Source organism: Ornithorhynchus anatinus, chromosome X1, assembly GCF_004115215.2.
Source record: "Ornithorhynchus anatinus isolate Pmale09 chromosome X1, mOrnAna1.pri.v4, whole genome shotgun sequence".
Classification (NCBI taxonomy): domain Eukaryota; kingdom Metazoa; phylum Chordata; class Mammalia; order Monotremata; family Ornithorhynchidae; genus Ornithorhynchus; species Ornithorhynchus anatinus.
This window is the reverse complement of record NC_041749.1, coordinates 64500919-64516589: the sequence shown is the minus strand read 5'-3', so window position 1 is coordinate 64516589 and position 15671 is coordinate 64500919. Positions and strand designations below refer to the sequence as shown.

Below are 15671 nucleotides of genomic sequence, written 5' to 3'. Positions count from 1 at the left end.
ATCATTATTATTATTATAAGAGGAAAGGGCCAAGTGATGGAAAAGCAAAAATCATGTTTAAATTCTGACATCAGGGTTCCCAAGATAGATTTGGAGACAATTTCATCACTCAATAATATTTATTGGGTGCTTTGTGGAGAGCACTGTACTAAGTGCTTGGGAGAGTACAGTACAAGAGAGTTGGTAGACATATTCCCTGCCCACAACAATGAGTTGCATGTGCCTCCAATGGTGTACCCATTGTCTCCTTTAACATTGGATTGGCACGCCTAATGTAAGGCTTACCCTGATATCTTCAACCAGAAATTTCCTTTATCCCTGCTATATTCAGACAACCCAGCAACAACCCTTTGCTACAGATTTTGTGGAAAGTATTACAGGCTAAAGTCACTGGTAAAGAAAAAAAAGACAAGATCCTCCTAAAAATGTTTCAGAATAGAGGAATCTAAGTAAACGGATGGTTTGAAAACAATTGAAGACTTACAGAAACTTGGGAGATGTCCACTAAACAGCCTGTAGATCCTCAATAGTAGATACCACAAGTCAATTTTCACCTGATCTGCTATTCCTACTGAATTAATGGAAAATAAAAATAGCTTTGCACCACACTGCAAAGAAAAAAAGCAGGCAAGGAACAGATTGCAATTTGGATCAGGAATGTTAGGAGGAATATATAACAGGTATCTGCTAATCAGTGTAAAATCACAGCAGTGGAAAGAAACCTTGAAAGATTGTTTGCTTACCCCTTCTCTAGAGGCAGGTGAACAATTAGTCAATCTGGGACTGAGGGTTCTCCACAATCTCCAGGGATGAAGATGCCACATACCTTCACCTAGTAGCTCATTCCTGTCTTTAATCATAAGGACAAACAGTCAAATCCTTATGTCCAACTAAAATAGCTCCTGCATTTATTTAAACCCATTTCCTCCTCTTTGGTGCTCGGTGGATGTGAACACCACCCATGTTTGCGTCTTCTGTTTAAAAAACCCTTAGGACCTGGGATCTAATCCTGGCTCTGCCACTTGCCTGCTGTGTGAATTTGGGCAAGTCACTTAACTTATCTGTGCCTCGGTTACTTCATCTGAGAAAATGGGGATTAATAATAATGTTGGTATTTGTTAAGCGCTTACTATGTGCCGAGCACTGTTCTAAGCTCTGGGGTAGACACAAGGGAATCAGGTTGTCCCACGTGGGGCTCACAGTCTTAATCCCCATTTTACAGATGCGGTAACTGAGGCTTGAGCCCCATGTGAGACAGGGACTGTGTCCAACCCAATTATCTTGTGTCTATCCCAGCACTTATTACAGTGCCTGGCACATCGTGACCACTTAACAAATACCATTTATTATAATTATATTTGGATATCATCCACATACAGGTGGTAGTTGAAGCCATGGGAGCAAATGAGTTCCAAGGGAGTGGATGTAGATGGAGAATAGAAGGGGACCTAGAAACTGACCCTTGAGGGACCCCCACAGTTAGGGGGTGGAAGGCAGAGGAAGAGCCCAAGGAGAGTGAGAATTAACAGCCAGAGAGATAATAGGAGAACCAGGGGAGGACAGAGGACAGCTCATTGTGAACAGGGAACTTCTCAAATCTGACAGACAATTACTCTCCCCCTCCACACTTGAAAGCCTTACTGAAGGCACATCTCCTCCAAGAGGCCTTCCCAGACTAAGCCCCTCTTTTCCTCTTCTCCCGCTCCCTTCCGTGTCATCCTGACTTGCTCCCTTTGTTCTTCCCACCTCCCAGCTCCACTGCACTTATGTACATATCTGTAATTCATTTATTTATATTAATGTCTATCTCCCTGCCTCTAGACTGTAAGCCCGTTGTGATCAGGGAACATGTCGGCAAACTCTACTGTATTTTTCTCTCCCAAGTACTTAGTACAGTGGCCTGCACAGAATAAGTGCTCAATAAATACAATTGATTGATCGATTGATAAAGAGTAGAATGCTTGTCAAGGAGGGCAGGCAACCCACAGCTCCTCCAAGCATTCCGTTGCTATTGTCAGAGACAATTTACTGGGTTGAATGGACTATTGGTCGAGCCAGTAATGGCATTGCTCAGATTCTAACCAGTCTCAAATATTAGACTGTGAATACTCTTAGCTTCTTAACAACGCTGAACTTCAGGTCTTTTCCTGCTGGATTTTTTGAGTTTGTTTTATTTTGGTTTTTTTGTCTAGACAGGCTTCCTCCATTCTGCGTTAGCCCTCCAGTTCCCTGTGCACTACCTTAAGCTTGTCCCTATTTTATTACATCCTGCTTTAGGACCATTTTTCCAATTAGTCTCTAGCAACCCACCCAAACTGGGAACAACTGCAATCTGGTGAGAAAGCTCTTGCTGCCTTTGTCCATACCATAAAGATAGTCCCCACAGCCCTTGGGTAAATATCTTTAAATTATATATTATAAATTACTTACATTAATGTCTGTTGCCCTCTATTTTTTATGGTATTTGTTAAGCACTTACTATATGCCAGACACTGTACTAAGCGCTGGGGTAGATACAAGTTAATCAGGTTGGATGCAATCCATGTCCCATGTGGGACTCACAGTCTTAATGCCCATTTCACAAATGAGGGAATGGAGGCACAGAGATGTGAAATGACTTGCCCAAGGTCACAAAGCAGACAAGTGGAGGAGTCAGAATTAGAACTCAGGTCCTTCTGACTCCCAGGCCCATGGTCTACCCACTAGGCTATGCTGCTTCTCTGACTGAAAGCTCATTGTAGGCAGGGAATGCATCTGCTAACTCTATTGTATTGTACTTTCCCAAGCGCTTAGCACATTGCTCTGCACAAAGTAAGCACTCAATAAATACCACCGATTGTCTATAGCACAGTCCAAGGACCGATCCCTATAGAACGCCTGATAGATACCAAGCCACTGAGTACCTACTGTGAGCAGAGTACTGAACTAGGTACTTAGTAGGGTTTGATAGATTTAGTAGAAATGGTCTCTACCCTCAGGGAGCTCACCCTTATTCTTTATCTTTTCTGTGCTTCCTCATTATCCCATTGCTCTGATGAGCATGCTGGGAATTAGGCAGTTGGCCCCAAGCAATCTCTTTCCTAAACTCTCTGTTGAGGCTTCCATGTCTGAAAAAAACAAATGATCTCTTCCCCTCCCCACCAACCCCCACCTACCTGCTCCTTTCCTGGTGTGCCTGGGGACTGTTCCAAGTTCCCTGGTTGACTGACCTCTTTCATCATCTCTGGATCTCTAGCCAATTGCAAAAGGAAAAGAAAAAAAAAAGATAATGCTTTGAATGACTCAATTTATGGAACACTGATAATTTACTGTGAGGGAGTCTTTTCTTGTGATCCTTAGGCTCTACAAATATGTGATAATAGTGATGGTGACGATGGTAAGCGCTAGGGTAGGTACAAGATAATCAGGTCAGACACAGGCCCTGTCCCTCATCTGGTTCACAGTCCAAATGGGAGGGATGAGGAAAATGGGGATTAAGACTGCAAGCCCTATGTGGGACAGGGACTGTGTCCAACCTAATTAACTTGTATCTACCCCAGTGCTTAATACAGTGCCTGGCACATAGTAAGTGCTTAGCAAATACCATAAAGAAGAAAAAAAAATGGCCATGGATTTTCCCTTGTTTTCCTTCTAGTTACCTTGTCACCCACATTAGAATTTCACTTACCTTTGGGCTTCGTAAATCTATCTCTGTCCAAGAGTGTAAAGCTCTCTCAGGTGAACCACTCTGATCCCCAAAATATGCTTCTTTTTCTTTATGGGATGGGTTCCGGTTGAAAAGAGACTGACTCCGAGTGTGTGGGCGTCCTGAATTCACATTACACTGTGAGTGGGCTCAGACAGTATCATTTGTTGCCACATGTAGAAGCAGCATTGAGTACTAGCTGTTGGACCTGATGAGCCGGTCCAATCTCTCCATGACCATTTTGATCCAGGCTCTTGACAAGCGCTTTGGTTTCTGGCCGGCAGGTTGATGATTCATCTGTATGCAAGATAGAGGTCATCAATCATATTTAATGAGTTCTTACTGTGCACAGGGCACTGTATTAAGAGCTTGGGAGAGTACAACATAACAATATAACAGACATATTCCCTGCCCACAGTCTAGAGGAAGATTATAATCACTAGTCAGACCTCTCTCTCTTCTTCCTATGGGTTGCCAGCTTCATTCCCATAACCTTTGGTCTTCATTTTTCCCTCTCCTGTCTTTTATTCCTGGGAGGTCAGGACATCATATTGATTTATGATCTCCATTTCCAGCAATGCAGGAGGGAAGCAGAGAATGCTGCCCCTGATGGCCAGCCCCTGACTTCTGAGTGGTCCTTCCAGCTCTCCTCCCATCAACTGCTCTTGTTGATTTTCGAGGTCTTCAGGTGAATCCGTTCACGGAAACCTTCATTGTCCCAGACCCAGTGGAGTTGACTGACCGGACTCCCAAGCTCTATTAGCTAGTCCTGGGTAGTGAAGCAGGGATCTGAAATGAACCGATTGTCACCTTCCGCTCACCTCTCCCTGCAGAGCTCCATCTTCTCCATGTCCTGGATTAACTTGAAAAGTTCATTCAAATGGGGGGAGACACTCCACAATTGTGATCTCGATGTAATTCAAGAACATTCTTGCTGAAGGGAAGGCCAAAAAAAAAACCAAAACCCAACAACAAAAGGCCATTACATGTTTAGATAGCGCTATGACAGCACCAAGCTTGGGGAAAAGCTGAACTGAGTCGATGACAATGCTGAAGGCTGTTTAAAACCATTATATTTGAGAGCCAGGAAAAATGTTTGCCACAGAAGAAATCTAGTGTGGTTAGCAGGGTAAAAAAAAAAAAAAAAAAGAGGCCTCCAGCAGGACAAAGTTATCCATTAAAAAATGAAGAGCTCACTCAAATGAGAACAGAAAAGCCCATAAAGAATAGCAGGTCAGGTGCAGCAGGAGAGTAGACAGGCTAAAAAGAAGAACATAAGAACCATAATGTCATTCCAGAATCACACCAAAAGTCCACCCAGCTAGGTGTTGTCTCTGACAGTGGCACCAGAATGACTGAAGGAACCACATGATGTCCATTCCTCCTCAGCCATTGAACATCCTTAACTTTTCTCCTCCACATCCCTAACCTTTTTCTCGTCACCCATATCCCTCTTGGACTTGCTGGTATTTTAGGCCTGCAAAGCTTCCACCTGCCTGGGGTGGGGGAGCGGTAAAAACTGTTTTATGTTTGTAGCTGAGAACAAGAAGCTGTACTCTTGCACATTCAGGCATCTCTAAATCCTCGGCAGCATTCCCCAGACCCGTCCCCTCCTCTCCGCTCTTTGACCACTACCTTGATTCAAATTCTTGTCTGCAGCAGAGTCCCTCAAATCTCTCCTTTATTCAACCTATCCTACACAGATCTGCTCAGTTCAAGTGACATTAATTCAGAACTTCTCATTCGCCTCAAAAAAATTCCTCTGAGAGCTACCCATTCTCACATTCCAACAAAAAAACAGAATTCCTTCCCTATGCAAATCCACATCTGTCCACCTTCAAAGTCCTCAATTAATCCCCACCTTCTTAGCTGTGTCATCCTGTTACCCACTTTTCACACTCATTTATGTCTATGTGCCTATTGCTCACTTTTGTTTTTAACCTGGAAATATTTCCTTTTGCATGAAATACTTTAAAAGGTGTTCATGATACCAAGGAGTATTTTCTCACCATCAGCAAGCCACAAATGGAAAAAGAATGAATTAACATCAGCACCCTATTGCTATGCATATTACAGTGTTTGTTACCAGTACTTTAAGAATGAAAAATTAGGTACCGTAAGAAGAAGGGATATGTTTCCTCATCTTTGAAGGCATTCCCTAGAATGGAGGTTTTGAGTTGGGGACATCAAAAAAATTGTTGCATAAAAAGCACCTAAGAATTAGAAATAAAAGATGGTTGAGGTCCATCTGGTTCCATTACTTCAGGGGTGTGACCAACTAGGTAAAGTGGATAGTGTTTTGCTCCTAAAAAACTTCAGTTGATACATACTGTAGAAACAGTACTGAAAAGCAGAGTGGCTTAGTGGCAAGAGACCGGGCTTGGTAATCAGAGGTAGTGGGTTCTAATTCCAACTCTGCCACTTATCAGCTGTGTGACTTTGGGTAAGTCACTTAATTCCTCTGAGCCTCAGGTATCTCATCTGGAAAATGGGGATTAGAACTGAGCCCCATGTGGGACAACCTGATTACCTTGCATCTCCCCCCAGTGCTTTAGAACAGTGCTTGGCACATAGTAAGCACTTAAATACCATCATTATTTTGTGAGCCCCACGTGAGACAACCTGATTACCCTGAATCTACCCCATCACTTAGATCAGTGCTCGACTTAAATACCAACATTATTAATAATATTACTAATAAGAAAATATATGGAAGGGCTGAACATTCCAAACTCAATGAAATACCTGTGGGAACCATAAGTGACTACCATTTTGAGCATGGAAGCAAAAAGGCTTGGTGAGGAATGGTTTCAAAGATTCAACAGGCCAGAAAGTCATTAGTTTGGGTCTCTTCATCCTTAAATGTCCTGCCCGAGGTGGTGCTCCCTGCCCCACCACACATTGCTTTCAGTGACTGGAGTATTTTCTTAGAGAAGCAGTGTGGCTTAATGGAAAAAACACAGGCTTGGCAGTCAGAGGTCATGGGTTCTAATCCCTGCTCCGCTACTTGTCACTGTGTGGCTTTGGCCAAGTCACTGCTCTGTGCCTCAATTACCTTACTCTGAGCCCCACATGGTACAACCTGATAACCTTGAATCTATCCCAGTGCTTAGAAGAGTGCTTGGCACATAGTAAGCACTTAAATACCAACATTATTATTAGATTGTGAGCCCCCCAAGAGAGTCCATGCCTAATTCCCACCTGGGTATTTTCTCCCAGCACTTAGTTTAGTGCTCTGCACACAGTAAGCACTTAGTAAGTACTGTCACGACTTTTATTTTCATTATTAACCAAAACTTCCTATGATTCAAAGTCAGCAAGTACTCTAAAAACAAATTAGGACTATCCCATCCTCTGTATTAGGCTGAAAATTAGGACTTCTCTTTTGATACAGAACAGTGAGTTAAGATTTCAGCTGTCGGAAAAAACTGAAAATAGACTAAATAGACCTCAATGACTACAAAGATATATAACAAGTGTGTGTCGTCGTCATCACCACCCCCCCACACACACACACTAAAGGGAGTTATTTGCATCTTGAAATTTTTTGTGACGAAGTGACAGATGCCCATCAAGAAGGAAGATGGAGATAGGATTTGATAGGATAGGAAAATTTCTGTGGGATTTCTGGAACTGCAGTCACCCTCCCCGCCCCAACCACACCCCTAAATTGCCATGTTTAGTTGTGACAGTGTTCAGTTTGGAGGAATTGATTCTGCCACTTTTTAATTTTTATACTTGAATGCTGTAGCTTCTTGTGTTTCAGTATTCAAAGCATCATGTCCTTCTTTAGATAGCTTACAAATTTAGCCACTCCCAACCACCCACCAAATTGCAGAATTTTGCTATCTGATAATACAAAGAAAATGTGTTTCTTGCACACTGCTTAAGTGCAAAACAGGGCAATCCAACGAGTACTGGGCTTTATCAGTGACAATGTCAAGTTCTCTTTAAAAATGTTTTCCAGGAAGCAGTTGACCATTACTCATTGCGTGTCCTCAGTGCGCAAAGAACCAAACTACACCAATCAATCGCATTTATTGAGCGCTTATTTTGTGCCGAGCACTGCACGACATGCTTGAGAGAGATACAATAAAACAGAGTCGCTAGACATGCTTCCTGACCACAAGGAGCTGTTGAGAAGAATTATAGTGTCCATGATAGGGCCACTGATCCCAAAGGGCTTTCAAGATCAAATCAAAAAGAGGTTCTGAGTAAAATTTCAGTCATTAGCAAAATCAAAACTTTGATCATAAAGGAAATCTTATGAAACCTTAGCAAATATTAACCATGTTCTGCCACAAAAGCCTCACAAAACTGAACAGTGGGAATTTCATACACAAATAATAGAAAACTATCTTGGAATACACTCAAAGGAGCATAGGTACCCAACCTCTGCTCCATCTCATACAGCACTCACAAAATATGACACAGGAGCTTTATGAGACAATCTTATTACTTTCATTCTGTGACAAAAGCTTTTAACTAACATCATTCTATTTGTGAATAGCAAATTATATGTAAAATAAACCATTTGGGCCCAGAATTAATTTAACAGTACCCCTCCTCTAGGGACAAAACAACACTGAAATATCAAACAAGCAGCAGATAGTGATAACCCTTCATTTAGGTCAATTTCCAATGCACAAAATGGCAGCAGGCTGGAAAACTACTGAAGAGAAAAATATATTTCATCAATAATAAAACCATCCAGAATAAATATTTATTTCTAAAATAATGGAGATAACAGAATGTTCAGCAGTTGGTTTATTTTTTTTTTTAAAGGAAAGTTTCTGTAGCCTCCACTCTAATTTATCAGGGGCAAGTTACATTGAGTGTTGTGCTTTTTGTGACTTTTACAAAAATTGCACTGCTAGGCTCCAAAGGACCTAAACTCTCCATTCTATGTAAGAATGCCCCTTGTGACTATGAAGCTGAGGAGCCAGGGAGTGAAGGCAGATCACTATAATTTATACTTACCCAATTTTCATAGCCAGATTATACCCCCAAAATGCAAGGATGACAATTAATCTCAAATAGGCAATAGTATCCATACTACCTGCAATGCTATCTTCAGCCACTGTTTCAGTTTCATGTTTTATTTTGCCAGATGGGCTGGGATTTATGGAATTTTGGCATTTTTGTTATACGCTAAAGTCTAAGTACTTTTTTTGAGAAAGAGTTCTATCAAAATTTTTCTCAGTTTAAATACCTGCCAACTTTCAGATTTTCTATACACACTGGAGCACAATGTAGTAACAAAGACAACATAGATCTTTTAAAATGCATGATTTTTCTCAAATTACACATTCAACAAAAATCTACTGTGAAATCAAGGATGAAGCATTTAGTATCTGAACTGCCCACATAATGAAGCAAACTGTAAAAATCACAAGAACATATTTATCACTGGAGGAAATCCTCATATGCATTCTAAGCTAGGTAGGACAAATAGATGACCTCTAAATGTTTTTTTTTTTCAAACTAAAAGATTATGCACTCCCTTATGGACTTTAAGTATTACATATTGATTACTCTGGAAAGTTTTTGAACTCTATTTAGCAGCAGATCTCCTTTCTTGATAGTTTCTTGGTACTGCCAGTTCTTGCTATCGGGTCTACAAATTAAGAAAAAAAAAAAGACTAATCATTCACATGACTCCATGGCAAAACTCTCCCAATAAAAATCACCTTATTAGTACTATTCATCAGTAATATTCATCATAAAAAGAAATGGAAACTTGATTTAGGAAGAAGTTACAAAAAGAATAAAGGCATAAGTGTACTGTACCTGTTGGTTTCTACTATTTCATTCACTTTATCTATTTTGCAATGTAGTCTCCCAGCTGCAATAAATCTTGACAGTTCCCTGGTTGGGGAAAAGAAGCGTTATTTGAACCTAAGGGTGATTCTGAAGAAAAAGGATGAATATTTATGGTGCTGAAACAAAAGACTTATAAAATGAACATATACAGCTGTACCCCAGGATTCATATTTAATATGTTGCTTGAAAATGTGGGACAGTCTTTCCCATAGACCTAAAATTTGTTTGTTAGGTTCCTGTTCCTGCCATTAAGACTGAAGCCTACATGTATTTCAAAGCCCCCTGCCTCTCTCTGTGCATACTTGCTCACTGATGCTACCTACAAACCAGGAGTTAAAGGTGAGGTGATTTAACACATCCATCTCCCACCTCCCCCCAAAATAAAGGGGATTGGGGAGAGATAGGTGAGGCACGGGCTGAGTTAGGAATCTGGAGGGGGAGAAAGTTAGCTCAGAATACGGCAGAATGGGAATGGAACATCATGAGGAGAGTAGAGGGCAAAAAGGGATATAAACTCCTTGCAGTGACTTGACGACATGTGGGAAAAGGCTCTTGGATCCTGGCTATGCCACCAGTTAATGCATGACATATCTGCATTTTAGATCTTCTTGTCATTTGGAACTGGGGGCATGACTGTAGCTATATTTTTTCAGAGTTTCTGGGAAGAAAGAATAGCATTTTAAATATACGCAACTCCAACCACCACTCAGCCCTTAACCTACTGAATACTTTTGTTTTGGACTAAATGCAGTGGAGCCTAGTGGGCAGAGTATGGGCCTGGGGGTGAGAAGGACCTGGGTTCTAATCCCAGCTCTGCCACTTGTCTGCTGTGTTGCTTTAGGCAAAAATTTCTTCACTGCCCTGGGCCTCAGTTCCCTCATCTGTAAAATGAGGATTAAAACTGTGAGTCCCGTGTGGGACAGGAACTGTGTCCAAACTGATAAATTTGTATTTACCCCAGCACTTAGTACAGTGCCTGGCATATAAGTAAGCCAAAATACTTAAATACCAAAATAAGTAAATCAATTTTTTGAAAAATTGGGAAGTTCCACCTGGAAATAACCAGGTGGAAACTGGAAATTTTGGTGCCACCAACAAAATACATAAACTAGTAATTCCTCATTAAAACTGCATTTATTCCAACAATTTATTTGAAGATGCTCAGTTTAAAACCAATTTGCCTCATTTTAAGAGAGCATAGCTAAGATAATGTGGTCATAGGAAAATATCTGAGAATTACAGATTGAAAAATCAATGAACATATTTGACAATTATTCTTTCAGCACTAACTTTAAAGTGTTGACTAAAAATTTAATTATTGCTTTGTGCACAATGATTTAGCACTACCCTGTCAACAAATCAATGACATTTAATGAGCACTTACTGTGTGCACAGCACTATACAAAATGCTTGGGAGAGTATAATAGTGCTGGTAAGCATATTCCCTGCCCACAAGGAGTTTAGAGTCTAAGCGTGGCTCAGTGGAAAGAGCCCAGGCTTTGGAGTCAGAGGTCATGGGTTCGAATCCCGGCTCTGCCACTTGTCAGCTGTGTGACTGTGGGCAAGTCACAACTTCTCGGTGCCTCAGTTACATCATCTGTAAAATGGGGATTAAGACTGTGAGCCCCACGTGGGACAACCTGATTCCCCTGTGTCTACCCCAGAGCTTAGAACAGTGCTCGGCACATAGTAAGCGCTTAACAAATACCAACATCATCATCATCAAAGACAGGGGAAGGATAAAATTTGGGTGGGAAGATGAGGATGACGCTTGTTTTGGACATGTTAAGTTTGAGATGTTGTTGGGATATCCAAGTAGAGATGTTCTGAAAGCAGAAGGAAATATGAAACTGCAGGATAGAGGTTAGGACTGGTGAGGGAGATTTGGTAATCATCTGTTTAGAGGTGGTAGTTGAAGCCATGGGAGTAAATGAATTAGTTCAGGGTCGTCTTCTATTCTCCACCTTTTGCCTGCATCCTTGACAGAGTCTTGAGGGATTCCCATAGTTAGAGGGTGGGAGGTAGAGGAGAAATTGAGAAGGAGCAGCCAGAGAAACAGGAGAACCAGGAGAAGACAAGTCAATGATGGCAAAGTTAGGCAATATTCCCAAACGAGAATGGTCTACAGTGTGGTAGGCATCTGAGGGGTCAAGGGAGGGTGTAGGCTGAGGAAAACTAGGATGGAGTAGAGGCCACTGGATTTGGTAAGATCATTGGTGACCTTAGAGAGGGCACTTTCCATAGAATGAAGGGGGAGGAAGCTAGATTGGAGGGGATGAAGGACAGAATTGGAGGAGAGGAAGTGGAGGCCATATTTTAAAATATTTTTAAATACATTTTGTTGAGGAGGGAAAAATCTTCCTGTTAAAGCTGGATCTACTATATACTATTAGTGTTCTCCAATTTCATCTTAGGCCAAATTCTTACATTTTAGGAAAATATTTTAGAAAGTAATAAGTTAGTGTTATTTCTAGACACTTCTCTAGCTGCAATTTTTTGTGGAAGTTTTTTAATTAAGATAATGTCTCCCTGTAGGCCAATGCCACCATCCAAGGTATAGTCAAAGTGGGGAAAAAAATTATTTTACCTATCATCACAGGACTGCAGTGAATTGAGACAATTACATAAGGAACTTTGGCTAGTAGTGCTTATCAGCAAATGTGCCACAGATGAGAAGAAAATGCATTTGGGAAAAAGGCTTTAAAACATATTTCTAGTTGTATTTAAACCAAGAGACTAACAATAGAATAACAGCCAATGAGAACTATTTTAGACCAATTTTTTAAACTAAGAATTTTATAAAGCAATCTATTACTTTAACTTACTGATCAATGAATTCGACACCAACTCCAAAAGCTTCAGCCATGTATCCAAGTGTTAATGACCTATATGATTCCAGCAGCTGACTGTATGCATGAATTCTCATTTCTCTGACATAATATCGGTAATGAGGAGCAAATAACCAGTCCTTTTTCATCTCTTGTTCAACAATGGCTGTAATGGTTTAAAATTAAAAAAAAATTTAATCACCATTTATACTCTCACCATTCCCAAAAAGGCAAATATCTGAAGGGAAAAAGGACCAGTGATAATTACAGCATTCAATAAAACAATACCAGCATGTTAGTAACCCTAACCACATAGGTCATATGGGTTTTGAAGCTCTAAATTCAAAACGCTATGGCCTAAATACATACTGAAAGAACACTTGAATCTTACAAGCCATTCCTAAAGAAACGTCCACCTAGAATTAGTGGTCATGGCCCCATCTTTGCATAGGTAATCATCCCAGCTCCACCACTTGCCTGCTGTGGAACCCAGGGAAAGTCACAAGTTCTCTAACTTTGATTTTTCTCATTTGTAAAATGGGAATTGAATAGCACCCTCCCAACCCCACCCCTCTTAAACTGTGAGTCCCACATGGGACAGGGACCATGACCCATCTGCAAACAATGTGTCTGCCCTTGTCCTTAGCAGGTGCTTGGGCACATAATTAGTGCCTAACAAACCCACAATAAATATTATTAGACGGATTGAAGCTTCCACCATGTGACTTGGAGCTGACCCAACATTGGCAGCGGGCCAGGAGAAGTATCCTCCAACAGCTACAAAGTCAGGAAAGTGGTGGCTGATTTTCACAAAAGACCATTTGCCCAGAGATATGAATTGCCAGAAGATCATACAGTGGGTAACTGCTCTGTTTACCCATGTTCTGACACTTTTTGTCTCTAACACTTGTGTCCCTCTCCCTTTAAGACTGTGAGCCATTGTGGGCCAGGACTCAATGCCACTATACATTTTAAGTGCTAAATATGTGCTAAGTTATTAGGAGTCCTTACTGCCAGCTATCTTCCTCAACAATCAATGATATTTGAGCACTTACTATGTACAGAGCACTGGACTAAGCATTTGGGAGAGTACAATGAAGTTGACAGACATGACGATGATGGCATTTTTAAGCGCTTACTACATATATGCCAGGCGCTGTACTACTACTACTAATAATAATTATGTTGGTATTTGTTAAGTGCTTACTATGTGCAAAGCACATTCTAAGTGCTGGGGTAGATACAGGGTAATCAGGTTGTCCCACGTGAGGCTCACAGTCTTAATCCCCGTTTTACAGATGAGGTAACTGAGGCACAGAGAAGTTAAGTGACTTGCCCACAGTCACACAGCTGATAAGTGGCAGAGCTGGGATTCGAACCCATGACCCCTGACTCCCAAGCCCGTGCTCTGCACATGTTTCCTGCCCATAATGGGGGATGGAGGGAGCATAGCGGAGATGAGGTAAAGAAATAGTCTCTTCCAAATTTAATAACCTATAATTGAACACATTTTTCAGATGTTTAAACACCTGAAAACTAAAGCATAAGCCGGTATCTATTCTTTTACCATTTCCCAGTTCGATGGAAACTGATGGAAATATATATGGGTAGGGGTATTTCAACAGGTGAATGAATTTGTGAAAATAAAGAAACATTAAGACACTGGTAAACAAAATTTAAGAATGAAAATTTTCCTTTATGGTTCAAAAGCTGATTCCTGACCCAAACTCGTACTATCCAATCAATGGCATTTGAGCACCTACAGCACCCTGCCTCCCTGTTGCCCCAGATTCCAAGCAGGGAGCTGGGTTATTGATATGTGGCTTATGAGTGGTGGGAAATGAGGACATCTTATATCCTCCTTCACCCAGAATGGGTGGGCCAGGAGACATTTATAAGGACTGCATCTTCTAAGGTGGAACTGGCATCATGGTGCTTTTTTGGTTTTTTTTGATACCAGGCTAGTTCAGAAGACATCAGTTTCATTTTCTTCAAGTATAAGGAATAGCGTATATTTCAGACAAACAAAAAAAACGGGAGCAGCCTGGTCTAATGGAAAGAGCATAGGCCCAGGAATGGAAGACCTGCAGATGACTCCAGACCAATCTATTAGCACACTAATGACTGCCACCTGCCTTTTCCATATGTTACAGTAATGATGCATATAAATGAAGGTGAGCAGAAATAACCTTGAGTTATAAAGCGCTAACATGGTGAATTGTATTTTGATCTTCACTAAAATTCTTATCCTTAGGTCTGGTCTAAAAATGATCACACTGCCCTACCACCCTGCATCATTCTTCCCTTAACAACATGCTCCTACTAATGTGTCATTTTAAAATAATTATCTTATGGACTCGGCCTATTAATAATGACAGTAAGCTTGGACTAACCTGCCCAGTGCTTAAAATGAATATTCCTTTCAGGTTGTACCCCCACCGCCCCCTTCACCATTTTATTTCCTTTTCATGGGAATTGTGTATGCATCTGTTACAGGCAGAAATGCATGTTTTCTAGGAGGTGGCAATAGGAGGGAAAATGACTAACACTGGTAAATGTGGGTGGTAATAAAGAGGATTTTGTGAGTGATCTAGGACAGCTGAAAACTATTTGCAGGAAGGGGGAAGGGGGAAAGGGGAAGGGGGAAAGGAGAAGGGGGAAAGGGAAAGGGGGAAAGGGGAAGGGGGAAAGGGGAAGGGGAAGAAGTTTTTCTTTTTTTCCATTGTGACTGCATAAATAATTTGGCAGCAGGGTGAAAAGTGAATCTGGGGCTAACTCAGTCCTGGTCAGGGGGAGACTAAGACGATCCACCAAATATCCTTTAGCAAATGAAACCACAAAGACACAGGCAAACATTTTCCTGTACAGCCTCCCTTCAGGCTACACAATCCAAACTACATCAAGTTAAATGTTATCAAACAAACCCAAGGTGATCTGCAGTCAGCTCGGCTCTGAAGCATAATCTTGGGTTACCCGGGCATAGAACTAACCGACGGCAAAAGGACAGCGGGTGGTCAAATCCAGCAATTACACTCTTACCTAATGACTGAAAAAAGGCCGAATAGCGACATTCATATAGTGAAAAGAGATACTGCCGAACTGTTGGGAGACTATGCAAAACCTCCAGAATCTCTGCTCCTTTAATGACCTGCAAAACAGCAAGACAAATCTCATTTCTTGGGTCCAATCATTAAGATGGGAATAAAAAAACAAAACTATCATATAAAGGCAGGTAATGTTATTTACCTTTTCTCTGAGATCAGGTCTTTCTAACGCAATCATACTGACATAGACAGTGTATGTTACGAAAGTTTTGTAATCCATAAGTTCATAGG

The 15671-nt window shown here is 41.1% G+C and overlaps 1 protein-coding gene and 1 long non-coding RNA gene across 3 annotated transcripts; both read right to left on the bottom strand.

The window, feature by feature from the left end:
- LOC114806551 lies at positions 1-6082 on the bottom strand. 2 transcript variants are annotated; one of them, XR_003754585.1, is made up of 5 exons: positions 4507-6082; positions 3668-3982; positions 3156-3231; positions 744-850; positions 1-608 (listed from the first exon to the last, which is right to left on the bottom strand). It is a non-coding gene; the product is annotated as an uncharacterized LOC114806551 (long non-coding RNA). The 2 variants fall into 2 exon arrangements; XR_003754584.1 differs by having other exon boundaries at positions 1-850.
- A 2301-nt stretch (positions 6083-8383) lies between these two features.
- On the bottom strand, positions 8384-15669 carry PSMD6 (proteasome 26S subunit, non-ATPase 6; the record flags this gene model as incomplete). The annotated part of the gene is made up of 5 exons (XM_029051082.2): positions 8384-9302; positions 9476-9553; positions 12334-12502; positions 15376-15484; positions 15583-15669. Coding segments are annotated over 5 exons (540 nt in total), but the record flags the coding sequence as incomplete, so codon positions are not given.
- Between the last annotated feature and the right edge of the window lie 2 nt (positions 15670-15671).